The sequence below is a fragment of the Topomyia yanbarensis genome, chromosome 2, assembly GCF_030247195.1.
Source record: "Topomyia yanbarensis strain Yona2022 chromosome 2, ASM3024719v1, whole genome shotgun sequence".
NCBI lineage: Eukaryota > Metazoa > Arthropoda > Insecta > Diptera > Culicidae > Topomyia > Topomyia yanbarensis.
In genome coordinates this window covers 157,726,068-157,740,390 of record NC_080671.1, presented here as the reverse complement: position 1 = coordinate 157,740,390, position 14,323 = coordinate 157,726,068, and the positions used below count along the sequence as shown (strand labels likewise).

General features: G+C 38.5%; 1 protein-coding gene across 1 annotated transcript in view; it reads left to right on the top strand.

Moving 5' to 3' along the window:
• Positions 1–244: 244 nt before the first annotated feature.
• Positions 245–14,323, top strand: part of LOC131681870 (protein transport protein Sec24C) — a 32,138-nt gene continuing 18,059 nt past the window's right edge. Inside the window, exons 1-3 of the mRNA XM_058962942.1 lie at positions 245–639; positions 790–904; positions 1,009–1,662. Of these exons, the coding sequence (XP_058818925.1) occupies positions 806–904; positions 1,009–1,662 (753 nt within the window). The 5' untranslated portion in view covers positions 245–639; positions 790–805. The remainder of the gene's footprint in view (positions 640–789; positions 905–1,008; positions 1,663–14,323) is intronic.

Below are 14,323 nucleotides of genomic sequence, written 5' to 3'. Positions count from 1 at the left end.
TGCAATTAATACAGTGTAAAGTGTACCATACACGTATTCCCTGTGTTTGAACACGTACTTCAAGACCCAACAGAAATATTTTTTAAATGTAGTTTTTTCTTTTTTCTCAGTGTACCGGTTATTTAATTCTCGTATTTTCGTTAAAATGATTCGTCAAGTTACGTGGCAAGGCCAGCACGGTAAACAAAATGACACCAAAGCTGACAAAAACAAAATCCAAACATTTTGCTTTTGTAGTGACTCTTCATCTCTAATCTAATCGTCCAAAATACAAATTTAATGTACCAGTGATACGTGATGACACTATATAAATGTCATCGATTTTAATAATCTATCGTACTATGATATTTAATTAACCAATGGCTTGCAACAATGTTCAACAATTAAGTATATTTGAAATGCACGAAAATGTATTTCGTTATAGTTGTGAATAGTTTTGAATCACAGTGCGCTGTCAGCGAGAAAAAGAAAATCAGAAACGTTTTGACGTTTATCTGTTTTCTTGTGCATGTCTGACGTGGAAATTAAAGCAAAATTTGTGCATTGAGCGCTTTTAAACTTTTATTGCCTTCAAATTATGCTAACGATCGTGATTTTCGGCAGTGAAACATTTAGTTACATAGCTTAGTGCAAAAAAAGGTAAATTTCGACAGTAGCAGCAAAGGCGTGTAGAGAAAATTTTCTGGCTCCTCTTATTAAATAGCTAATACATTGTCAAAGTTCCATGTCATCGAGTTGAATGTGGAAAGAACCCAAAGTAATCTTTAAACAATATGTGTCCTTTCGCAGTTGAAAGCGTCTGATAATGAATCCACAAATGACTTCATACGGTCAACCTCCCCAAGGGTGGATGCAACAGGGTGTAGGACAAGCGCCACCCCCACCTATCAATGGGGCTCAAAACGTAAGTTTGTTTCGTTTCAAGAGCCATTTCAATACGAATTGAGTTTTATGCGCCAATGATTTTATTCGTCATAATAATCCAATACTGTAAACATTTACTTATAGCTCTGCAATCAATTCCAAAACATGTCAGTTGGTGGCCCACCGAAAGGAAACGTAAGCGGTCCCCCATTTCCCAACCAACAAGCGGTGGGTCGTCCTCCGTCAACGTCAGCGCCAGTACCGGGTATTTTTCCACCAGCACCACAAGCTCAACCGCCATTACAAAACGGTCCTCCGCCTACCGGATTGGTCAGACAGCAAGCGCCAAATTTTAGCATTCCGAACGGTCACCAGCAGCCACCACTTAACCAGCCCGGAATGCCAGCAATGCCACCCATGGCATCAGGTGCACCGGGAGTCCCCCGAAATCAATTTCCACCAGCTGGGCCGATTAGACCTGTTCAACCAATGCCTCCTATGGGATATTCTGCACCGTCAATGGCTGGGGCCCCACCAGCATTTGTCCCTCAGACTGCTCAACAATACCAACAATTACCACAACAATATCAACCGCAAGATCAATCTCAATATCAGCCTCAAACTGAACCCCAAAACTTCCCAGGACAACCTGGTATGCCTAACCAGTATCCTCCAGGACCAAATGCCCCTGGGATGCCTCCACCTCTTAATTCTACTGCTGGCGGCGTTCCCAGCTATCCACCACAGCCTGGACAAATGCCGGCTGGCCCACATATGCCACCACCACATGGGTATAATGTAAGTACAAGTTCACTACATTTATATCGTTCTATTTCAGTAAACGCTAGGATTTTTTGATATTACATCAAATCATGAGGGAGCGGATCATTTGACATAAGGTCAATTGGCATAATGGTCGTTTAGCATACCGGTCATTTGGTATTAAAAACATTTGGTATAATTTTGAGAAGTGATAATTCCTCAGGTTATTTGGCATAATTATTTTTAACTTCTGGAAAACGGTCGTTTGGCATAACGGACATGTGGCACAAATTTGCTAAGTGATCTCACTGAAGGTCATTTGGCGTAACAGACGAATGTGTAATTTATCAGCGAATGAGCCATAAGGTTAAAGCTGCTCGAAGCAATAATAATGATGTGTTAGTCCTGTCACTAAGTTGGTGTCGGATTCTGATAGGAGGAACTCGAAACGCCTCTCCAATAACTAATTTAATAATATTGTGTTGTTTTCCATTATCTGATATCGATTATATTTCGGGTAACTACATTTTATAACTGATTTTGCCTTTTAAATATAAGCAGTTCTTTTGAGTCATTTTTTAAATTCTTGTGCTTGCTCATTTTTGCAATTATGGATTGTTTATCTATGATTTACATTGCAGTATTCTATAGATTTTACAGGTTTCGTTAATGTAGCGCACTAGAATTGCGATCCGCCAGACGTGCACTTTGTTTTAGTTTCCATTTAATAAGTGAGTTTTAGCTTTCCATACAGCGTTTCAATAATTAAAAATTATGCTTATTACCCTTTTTTATGTCATGAGATGTTCTTTCGAATTATATGCCATTCATTTGTTATTATGTGGACGGTTTGAAGGCAGAAGATGGCATCTTCTACATTATCGAGCATAAGTGAACTGCGTAATCTATATCTGGTACACTTTTGCTCAACAATCCCTCTCAGAGCTAGCATGGAAACAAAATTCAGTTTGCTTTGGAAACCGAGCATGTCCGAACCTGAATGCGCTGCGTCGGGAGAGCGAATGACGAGAGAAACGAACCACAAATTTCATTCAACGGCATCGCGGCGGGCATGAATTGAATTTCGTTTCCTTTCAACTTCACGCAGGGATGTCATTTTTTAAGCTCATGCATCGGACACTGCTCTAGCACTTGGGCAATGACCAGTTGACGTTGAAAGCGGCGGTCCCTTCCAAGTAAACCTGTGATCCCCTCGTTTGACCGAATTACTCACACATACGGGCTATGAATTCATTTAATTCCAACGGATCGATGTTGGACAGCACATGACTTGAAGTGACGTGTTGTAGCCACATTAGGCATCAATGTTATTTATCAATTTGTAAAGAAGAATGAGCTAATTTATATTCGACCTTCAGCAGTAGCACAGCTCAAAATTGTATTTCATGCAGGGATATTTCGCGACATTGTTTATCATGTATCCATGGCATTTTATCAACGCAACCCATTTCAATATTCAGAGACGCGATCGACGCCTATCAACGAGGGGGCCACAAAAGCACACTATTCTTGAGTTCATCGGCTCACAGTCGTTGAACCATAGTTTTTCAATCGTATGAGTTCTTGAGTTTATCTTTGACAATACTGCATTTGCAAAGAATCAGCAAAATTGAAAAATTAGAATTTCATAGAAATTCTTAGTTGTATTTGAAATCAATAAAATTCCGAAAAGATTTAGAATGAGTTCAACATGCAATGACTTCAGTTTTATTGGTATTTTTCCAAACGGGCATTATGCCAAACGAGCGTTATGTCAAATGGCAATCCATTTTAAATATTGTTTTTGATCGTCTATGCCAAATAACCGTTATGTCAAATGACCACATGGCTCATAGCCCAACTAGAGGTATACCGCGGTTACCCTGTTTGACTGATTAGGCCAAACAGGAGAGCCGCGGTATACCTCTAGTTGGGATTGGCTGGTAGGGCGATTATCGTTTCATCGAACGATCTTATGACGCAGTAGGGAGGTACGTCTACTTAATGACTTTCTGTGGTGCAAAGCCACCTCTAATTCTAGGCTTGGTCAATAGTTTATTAGACTTGCTTTACAAATGCCACACGCCAAAGCCGAATTAATTTCTCGTCCAACTAGTCTAGTTGTTCAGCGTAACAAACCGATACTAATTCTGGTCATAAGCTAATTTAATTCCCTACATGTATTACAAACAAAGAAATAAATTAACTTCGGATTTACCAAGGTGGAAAATTAAGGAAGAACTCCAGTTTGTGCTGCCACAAAGTGTGGTTGAAAGTGATAGTTTCGAATAGTCGATTTCAACTTAACGTTATTAATAAAACACGAAGTATTTATACCTAAATCTAGCTATATACAATAACCGATTTTGAATCGAATTTGTTTGATTATTAATGGAAAACACTGAAACCAAATTTATCGATTTATTTATAATCTTCGAGTGGGCTATGCTTCTTACTGCATCGAGAATATCGACTAAACTTTGATTTGCATGTTTTGTTTATTACGCAGTCGTTGGGTGCGCTTGCGTTTAATTTGATTGTACTCGTGTTTGGTTGTACATCATTTCCCGGAATACCATTCCCCGAAAAACTATTCCCCGGAATGTACCATATTCCGGAATATCGTTTCCCGGAATGTACCATTTTTCGGAAAACTATTTCCCGGAAAAACTATTTCGCGGAATATCTTCTCCCGGAAAATAAAAAAAACTCGTACCTCACCGATCAAACTTATTTTTAGAAGACCTTCTATGCAACTAATTGTGTTCTAGGGGATTTTACCTACTTTAGAACATGAAAAGTTGTTGACAAGATTGCAAAACTGTCATTTTAAAGATTTAATCTTTTGGATTCCGCGATGTTAGAAAAATTTATTTTAATTGATCATCATATGAACAGCTTGCGAACGATTTTTGGTTTTGAACCAAAAATAAACTTGAGAAGATTTAAAAAAATATAGTGGGGAATAAAAAGCACCCCAATGGATGGGATATCAATGAATTAAATGGGTGCCAAAATAGTAACAAATCCTTTTCAATTTTCCCACTGCAGGTAGTTAAGCTGTGAATAAATTCATGACCGTCTAATTCCTGACTAACCGGCCCTATATTTTGCCTGATATTTGTTCCAAATTTTGCGGGGTTCAGTTAAAATGGTATATTTTGAATTCTTTTACTATTTTGAATCGATTTCGTCGCGTGATAATCTTCGGTGAAAAGCATAATACACCACTGTAGAATTTTTAAGAGAAATTTTGTTATTGAAATAAAATGATATAACAGAAAATTGAAGGCGAACAGAATACCTAACCTATCAGTTTTATGATCTATGAACATTGCGATCACGTTGTGGACAATTTACGACCGGTTTCGGATGTTCCGGAATCCGATTCTTCAATTCCTAGCTGGTCCCACCAAATACACAGCATGATCTTGGCGCTGTGCATATTTCGCATTGGCTGCAATGATGTTGCAGGATTTTCTGCGCTTCGGATTGTCAAAATAACTCCACTTTTCGTCACCAGTTACAATAAGATGTAAAAAACTTTTCCATTTTTGTCGTTGAAGCAGTAATTCGCAAGTTAGGAAACGGCGTTCAACATCTCTTGGCTTTAAATCATGAGGTACCCAAAGTACAACTTTTTGGATCATTTCTAATGCCTTTAAGCGACGCGAAACAGCTTGCTGAGTTACTTCCAACGATTCGGCTAATTCCTCTTGCGTTCGACACGAGTCTTCGTCTAGCAGTTTCTTCAAGACGACATCGTCGAATTTTTCTGGACGTCCTGTGCGCTCCTTTTTTGTAGCAAAGTCATCACTTTTGAAACATCGAAACCAATATTCGCATGTTTTTTTTTCGATTGAGTTTCATCACCATAAACTTCCAATAATAATCGATGACTTTCAGCAGCACTTTTTCTCGAATTGAAAAAGAAAAGCAAAACTTCGCGCATATGCGCTTTACTTGGTACGTACATCGACATGTCGAACGCTCGAAAAATGTTTATTATTCACTTTTCCATGATCTGATATCAACTGAAATCTGACGCCTGATGAAGACTTAAACATAAAGATGAATAAAAGTTGACACGAGGCGATATAATACCAAAAGCGTTGATGAAATTTGCGGTTTTGTGCTTGATTCCTAGTATGCTAGTCGAGCTCGTGAAATAGTTCACGAAGTAATTAATTTTCTGCTTGATTTTAATGGGTCATTCCACGCGAAGTGATCAAAAAAAGTGCAAACTTGTAATCGACTGTCACGGATTTGAACCATTTTTGGAGGAGTTATTCATCTAGCGCCCTTATATTAAAATCCAAGTTTTTGTGCATATTGGACCACCCCTCGGTCCGTGGGACCACCCCCTGTTTTGACGAATTGTAAAAAACTTATTTTCTATTGTTCATATCTCCTGAAGTATTTGACTTAAAGACTGATATAGATATATTTTTTGAAAGGAAATTGTTTAAGGAATCTAGAAAAAATACAAGTTTTTAACGGCAGTGTTGCCAAATATATTATTTCTTCATTTTAAAATAAAAATTCAATTTTTCTCAAAATACGTAAATTTTAATTTTAAAAATTCCAATGCCATCGTATTCCCCAGACTTTTTTACATAAGAAACACTTAAAATCTCAATATAATTTGAGCCGAACCCGAGATATTGCATTTTGAATAAGAAGACTCCCAATTTCTCCTACAAAATCAAAAGCCATATTTATTACTTCTTGAAAGAATACAACTAGATGCAGTGGTGATACTTTTCCGTATTCTGAAAAGACATATATATGATCTAGTTTTCTGTTTAACAGTGTTGTCAGTGATACATTTTAATGTATAAGAGTATTCGATTGAAACTTTGCGCACCTTAAAGTAGAACTGAAAATCAATCGGCAGTACTGTTGTTATATTTCGACTTGGCTGATTAATTTTCAATGATGACAGTGCGGAGCACCTGTTTTTTGTTTTTATTATTCGAAGAATTTTTAGTTCATCTATAGTGAGCGCATTATCTGACATATCGTCAATCTTTCTAGCCAAAATAAAAATTTATCGCTGTGATGACTTTGTGTTTATTCTATTTTTATTATCGTAAATTCACAACTTTTTTTTCTTAGAGTTCGCGTTTCGCAGTGATTTTGTCGTATTTTTTGGACAATTTACTTTTTCTGGACGTTTTTTTGCTGCAACTTTAAACACTGAACCCGTCGAAGCGCAAAAGAAACAATTTTCATTGTGATTGTATCCACATCAGAAGGTGTTGCAGCATGCATTGAGCGGATTCCGGGGATAGCTACAGCTGATTCGAAACGGCTCGCCAGAATTCTTTTTCTTCTAAACATAATGCAGATGTTACAAATTTAACATTTAAATTGCAATTCTGCAATGCCCAATCATGAAGCTGCTGCGGCATCTGAATAATGACTCCCTGCAGACAAGCTCGTGTTGCGAATCTCTTCAGAGTACCTCCCAATCCATCGCTTGGTCCTTTTCCATGGGCAGTAGCAAAATAGTGCCATTCGGCGGGCACTCCAAAGTCAATTTCGTGGAAAACCAGGTTTGTAATATTAAACCTGTTTTTATATTGTGAAACAACACCATCAGAGAAGTAAATGATTTTCTTCAACTGTGGTACTTCGGATTTCACAAATTTAATGAACTGTCGCTGGAAAGCATGGAATGTGGTTGTATTGTGTTCTAGTGTGTCTGAAATTATGACACAATAGGGATCTTTAATTTGGAAAAATTGTGCCAGTTTTTCACATTTATTGATAGCAGGTGTCCTTAAGAGTACACTCATATCATTCTTAAACCTTAATTATTATTTTCTGATTTTTAAATAAAAAAAAAAAACCAAATTAAATTCAACCAACAAACTGACAGTTGTCCGACTAAATGACGTATCAGCAAATATCTCGTTCGCCTCATTGTTAACCGGGACAGCACCCCACACAGCATGACCTGGTACTTTGTCAATCCGCTAACAGCCTGCCATTCCAAGTTTCATCTGCAAACTATGCCTTATCAAACCTATAGAGTCGTGCAAGTCGCATGGGTTTAGATGTGTTATTGTCCTAAAAGGAAACAAACTAAAAAATGTTTTTTTTCAATAGTTTCGGGCCTAAAAATTAAAAAAGGACTGAGATATTAACTCACGGTACTAATCTGCATCAGAATATGCCTTAACCCGCACACCCCTAAAGATCCCTATTTAATGGTACAACTTTTTCCTCGTGTAGCATGTAACCAGCGAAAGGATGGATCGTAGCCTGCGAATTATTGTAATGAACTCCTTGTACACTATCTTGGAAAACAAAAGAATAGTTTTCAGAAAAATCTGCCACAACAACGACTTCACCTTCACGTAAATTAACACGTGTCATTTTAAAGAACTCGGCTTGCTTTGCTGCTATATAGTCGTGCTTTCGAACTGTTGGGATGGCTTCAAGGAAACCGTCGACAAATAGTTCAACCTCTGAAATCAGTTTCCAAGTTCTCTACAATGTTACTGTCATCCAGATGAGACCAAATCGTTGCACGAATTGAGTCCATGTCGCCACATGACACAACCTTACACTGGTTAAAAAAACACAAGTCTTTTGGAGGACTGCACAGGTTGCATGTCAAGAAATCCTTGTACGTGGAGAATTTCTGTACACCATCTACTTCCATTTGGGAAAATCTCGCTCCTGTGAACTTCAGCCTGAAGTTTTCGTGTATTACACATAGGCACACGGTATGCGTGCCTGCTGCTCCCGCCAAAACGCACTTTGGCGGCCGGTGTTCTGCGACTTTGCTGAAACCGATTTTCTCATTGGGAATTTTTTTTTTTAAAGAGCAAAGATTTCACTCAGGTTCGCCAAAACCAATCGCTTTTGCTTCAACACTCGTTTGTCCCCTTCACGTACACTTTTGTACTCTTTCTTCCCAGCCAGCTCCTTACTTACATCTGCCTCGCGATAAAATTGTTGAACATTTTGCACAATCTCTGCAGACAAGGGATTGCCCTTTTTCGGATTGGAAGAGCACAAAATACCATTGATGTCGACACATTTTTTCATGTTTCGCACCAAGCGACCAGAGCACTCGAATTCCTCTATAGACAACCAAATTAAATTGAACAACTGATAATAGCCTTCAAGTTAATCAATAAGTAATGATGCTTACCCTGAATCTTACGGACACTCCAAGATTTCGGCAATACTGATAAAATTCGAATTTTTTCCGCCGAATCCCCGCATGTCCTGAATTTATCTTTAAGCGGAGCTAGCATTTCCCTCCCAGCATTCTCATATTCTCCACCATCGGAATCTGTTTGATCGTGTTTTTGGTTAACAACCGCATCGAACGCTGTTTTCAGAGCCTCTTTCGCACGAAACAATTTTTCCGTAGGGTATCGTTTAGCACGGACCACATTACATTTTCGAACCGGTGTAAGTTTAGACTGCCCAGTGTTTCATTGAGTCTGTGAAGTTTGGTCGTAAAACATTCCTCGTTTTCATACTCGTCCGAGCTATCCAACTGAGTTTCTATACACATAAACAAAAATTAAAGAAAATGGGCATTTAAAATGTGTTAAATATTTCGTCTGAATCGCTATTGAAATGAATTAATCCATTCACCTCGAGAGATAAACGAAAAAAGCAGTTTTTTCAGAATTTTTACGATAACAACATGACAGTTGAATGATTTATGATATTTCATATATCAAAAACAGTTTAAGCTATGCTTAGTTTATTAAGTACAAGAACCAGTTCTAATACAATTGCATACGAAATCTCTGACACCACACGCGAAGGATGGGTTGCAATGAGATCACCAGATTGAACAAAGAACCCATGACGCACTTTATGGATAATTTAATTATGTCTCACCTTGTTTATCAGGATTCTCGTCCACCTGCTCAAACCCTATTTCTTCGACTACAATGAAAAAAAATAGTTAATTACTCCTAAAATGGTAAACTTCATAATAATTCTACCAGCAGCCTGCTGATGAACATCCCTGTTTTTTATCATTAGTTGGCAGTTTACACATAGCTTCCGACCTTCAATAATTTTTGGCTAGTATTTATTATATTCGTCATGAAATCGTGCAGAAATTTTTATCAAACTCTTGCGGCGAATTGCTGAATGTAGATTCAATGGGTTGCAGCATTGTTTTTGTGTTGTTGCGTATAGATCCCCATATATAAGAGCATGGTGATCACAAACACTTTTCAATTTCGTAATACCGGTCCGAAGTTTGAAAAGGTACCATTGTCGAGAAGTAAACTGTTTAGATGACCTATGCCGCTTGTTAACAGTACACTTTCTTTTTAAATACACTCCAACGGAACACACCATTTTTCACTTCGAATTTGCACGAATTTGAAAACCACTTGTACTCAACTAATTAACTTGACAGATCTCCGATATCACGGTTCACATAATCAAGGCTTGCTACTCCGCGAATGTTAATTTTTGGGTGACGTCATTGAAATCGTTGAGATAAACAAACGATTTTCTAAAAAGTTTGTAATTGAAAATAATTAAGATCATACGGCGGAAAAATAATGTACAACGGATTATTCATGTAAATTTTACCATAATTATACTAGACACGGTGGATAATCAGTGCATCCATGTGATCATTGACAAAAAATAGGGATTTTGCTGCATAGAATACATATATAACATTAACATATACAAAGGATAATTTCCTCTTCCCGAGAAAGGTTCTGGACATCGGCATAGCATCTCTGTGCTCTACCAGGTGCCGATCGTACGTTACCAACAAATTGTTCGATGACGATTTCGATAACGCCCGCTCATCGAATGTTTACATTTCAAGGGACTAGTCTAGCATATGTAAGCCGTGTCTGATTTAAAGGAGTAAAATATCAACGCCTACTAGGTTAAACGTATGGAAATGTGTATTTGTGCACGTTATATTGCATTTCACTTGAGGTCTTTGAACTAGAATGTTTGGTCATCGCGCTTTGGCAATTTTTAATGAGAAATTGGGAGTTTTGTTATTCAAAATGCTGTATCTCGGGATCGACTCAAATTATATTGAGATTTTAAGTGTTTTTTACGTAAAAATGTCTGGAGAACACGATGGCATTGAAATTTTTGAAATTAAAATGTACGTATTTTGAGAAAAAATCAATTTTAGTTTTAAAATTAAAAAATAACACATTTGACAACACTGTCGTCAAAAACTAGTATTTTTTCTAGATTCCTTGAACAATTTCCTTTCAAAAACATTCCGTAGATTGTTTTTAAATCAAATAACATCGGAGATATGAGCAATCGAAAATAAGAGTTTTTATGAATTCGTCAAAACAGGGGGAGGGGGTCCTATAAATCGAGGGGTGATCCAATAGACACAAAAACTGAGATTTGTATATAGGGGCCCAAGATTAATAACTCCTCCAAAAATGGTTCAAATCCATGAAGGTCGACTACACGTGTCTCGTACACTTCGCGCGGAATGACCCTAATATATTTACGTAAACAATTTCAAGGAACTCAGACTATTCATGGATTCGAGAACTGTTTCTTGTGCGCTTCCGAATGCCACCCTGCTCTTTGGTCTCGAAATTTCTACGTGATCTATTGTGTACAACTGCTAGCAACCAGTCTAATAGGTGCGAGCATTAGATACAAGGATTGTTATTTTCTTATTAAGATTCGGTTACATAGCCACAATGTCCGTGAAATAGTTAAGAAAACTCTTAGACACGTTACTCTGTGTAAAAAATCCGACGGTAAGCTCAACACTAAAATATCACGATTTCACGAATTTGTGGTCTATTTTAGTTGATAAAGTTAGTACAAATCAGTGTAAGCGTGACCACCACTTATTCCAGTTGGTCTGGGTTCTATCCCAGCCGAGGTCGTTGACATTTTTCTGAGGTGAAAAAATCTTTAGTCATGTCTTCCTTTGGAAGGGAAGTAAAGCCGTTGGTCCCTGGTCCATGAGTTGATGGATCAATCTGTAGTCCAGATAGTGGAGTCACCTCTTTGGCGTCGGTCATGAAGAAGTAGAATTCAACTTCTATACTTACCTTACCTACAAATATTCTCTTCCCGTGATACTTGTGTAGTGCGAATTAGTATAGACGACCTCTAGCAAAAGCATGCATCGGACTAACATTCCTTCCCTTCCGCGATCTACGTTCGGGCCTGACCGAAGCCGGTATTGATCAATAAAACACTAGGATTACCAGGAGTTGAACATTGAAAGATGTTTCGCTACTCCCAAGCATAATTATCTACTGATTCCCTGTGCAACTCCAGCTAGTCCAGACTCCAGATCGATAAGGTACCATCCATAAATGACGTAGCATTTTTGAGTAATTTTTAACACCCCCCTGCCCATCGTAGTATTTCGTCACCAACATCTATATACCCCCTGGTAATTACGTAGCATGACGGTAACTCCCCCTCCTTTTTAAAAAAAATTAAAAACGATGTTTGTTATTACCCTTTAAAAAGCTACGTAGCCTGACATGACCCCCTACCCCCCGTCGTCACACATCATCACAAAATGCAAAACTCCCCCCTCCCCCATATAATGCTACGTCATTTATGGATGATCCAATTGCACGTTCGGTTGTACAATGGCCTCAATATATACACCCCCAGGGTTGAAGTTGAATAAACTCATTGACCAACTCCCAACTCCACTCGTAATTATGGGTCAGCCAAATGGAACAATTTTTTGATGCGACCCATACTGATAACCAGCGAACTGTGAAGAAAAGTCAACGACGAATTCATTGGAGGTACTCGCTTGTAAACAACGGCATCACAACCACCCAACCGATCGAGATTAGGCGTTACTTCTCCTCTCTGGTAACACTACCCGAAAGGAATCAAAAGGCGAGGTTCTCGAAGCACTTTCGACCTATAAGTCTATCGGCGCACACCGGAAAAGTCATCGAACGAATGGTCAACAAAACATTCGTTATCCTTCTAAAGTCAGAAGTTGTAAATTCGCTTTCCGCAAAGACCTTGGTACCGGCGTTTACTTCGGGTCTTTTTCGGGAAATAGTCGAGCAAATCGACGCTGATTGAATGTATACGAACATTGCCTATAATACCGTTTGGAGCCATGGGGCTCTTTGTCAACTTCAACAGTGGGGAATTCGGCGTAATGTTGGGCAGTTTCTTCAACGCCATCTACTCGATCGTGGTTTTCGAGTCGTTATCGGTGGCAACCAATCCGACGTATTTTGTTAAAAAACGGTCTTCCTCAGAGATCTGTACTGGTTGTGACCTCATTTCTAGTCTGCATAGTCTATTTGCCCATCTTCTGAAGGCAATTTTCATCTTCGGTATGTTTTCGGATCTCTACCGCCAAATGTGTCACCGCTCACTATTGCCCATATAATAACGTGGCAACCAATCCAATTGAATGGCTTCGTGATACTCTTTAAAAAGGAACAAAAATACTCGATGAAGAAAATAAAGCAAATTCTTGTTTTCCTAATTAGTTGATTTTAACAGAAAAATGAAAAACTTAACTAAATTTTCTCTTAATTTTGCGAGATTCTCAAATAATAGTTATTGAAAATTATTATTGATTTTGATTCAAGACGCACATCATACGAAATGACAGCAAAGTAGCTAAGACGCACACCTTACTGAAATACATCAAGGTAGCGACCAAGGATGCAAAATGCCTACCTTTTCTGCGGCTGTGAATTTTCTGCCTACATTCTCATTTCTCTTTCGACGCTGCTGTCGTCCGCTAGTGCAGGACGCCCAGCGCTGTACGGCAGTCTGTAAGCAAAGCAAACAAAAAATACTGCCCCCAGTACAGCCACCAGACGCGAGCGGTACAGCCTCTATTTCCTTATTTTACACTTTTTAATATTTTTAATCTATTCAATATTTTTAATCACAAACGACGACAATGAATGCGGTTCGTTTACGCCACGACTGGCATCAACGCTTTCGTGTGCGAGCCTCTCTCTTTGACAAGTGTACAAAGCGAGAGAACAAACTTTACTACGCCACACTCTCACCGAGCAGTCGGTGTGCAGCAGCAAAACAAAAATGTATGCTACTGCTGTACGGGAAATGTACTCGGTTTGGCTACCGTTCTGGCAAGAACTGTAGTGATGCGTCGCTGTACGGCTTGTGCAAATGTAAATATACCGAAAAAAAATGTAGTTTATCGGTACTGTTGGCATCCCTGGTTGCGATAGCAACTATGTTCATACACGCTGGGCATAACGGTTAACCGTTATGTATCCGACGCGGTACCCGGGTACCTTTTTAGGTTTCAATTAATGAAATTGCCATGTTTTATCCGTAGCTGGAAATCGAAACTTTGTGACATCTTAGAACTTCACTAAGTGAAGTTTTTGGGGTAATAATATTGTTGATATAGCAAGGGGGAGTAAGGAGGGACTCCTGTTTTTTTACTACGTAAAAGTGAAATACCAATAACTACAGTAATTTCCAACCGATTTTGATACTTTTTGGTGTTTTGTATTTGGGAACTCATCCAATTTTAGAGTTGATAAAAATGAATCGGGTTACTACATTCGGTTCCTGGAAATCCGGATTTCCGGAAAAATGTTCCAAAAATGCTGGGATACTATTTGTGAATTTCAATGGAATACTAGCAATATGGGTATCAAAATTCTTGGAATTGCATCAGTAGGCTATATCTCGTGGTTTTTGAACCATTTGGTGGTTT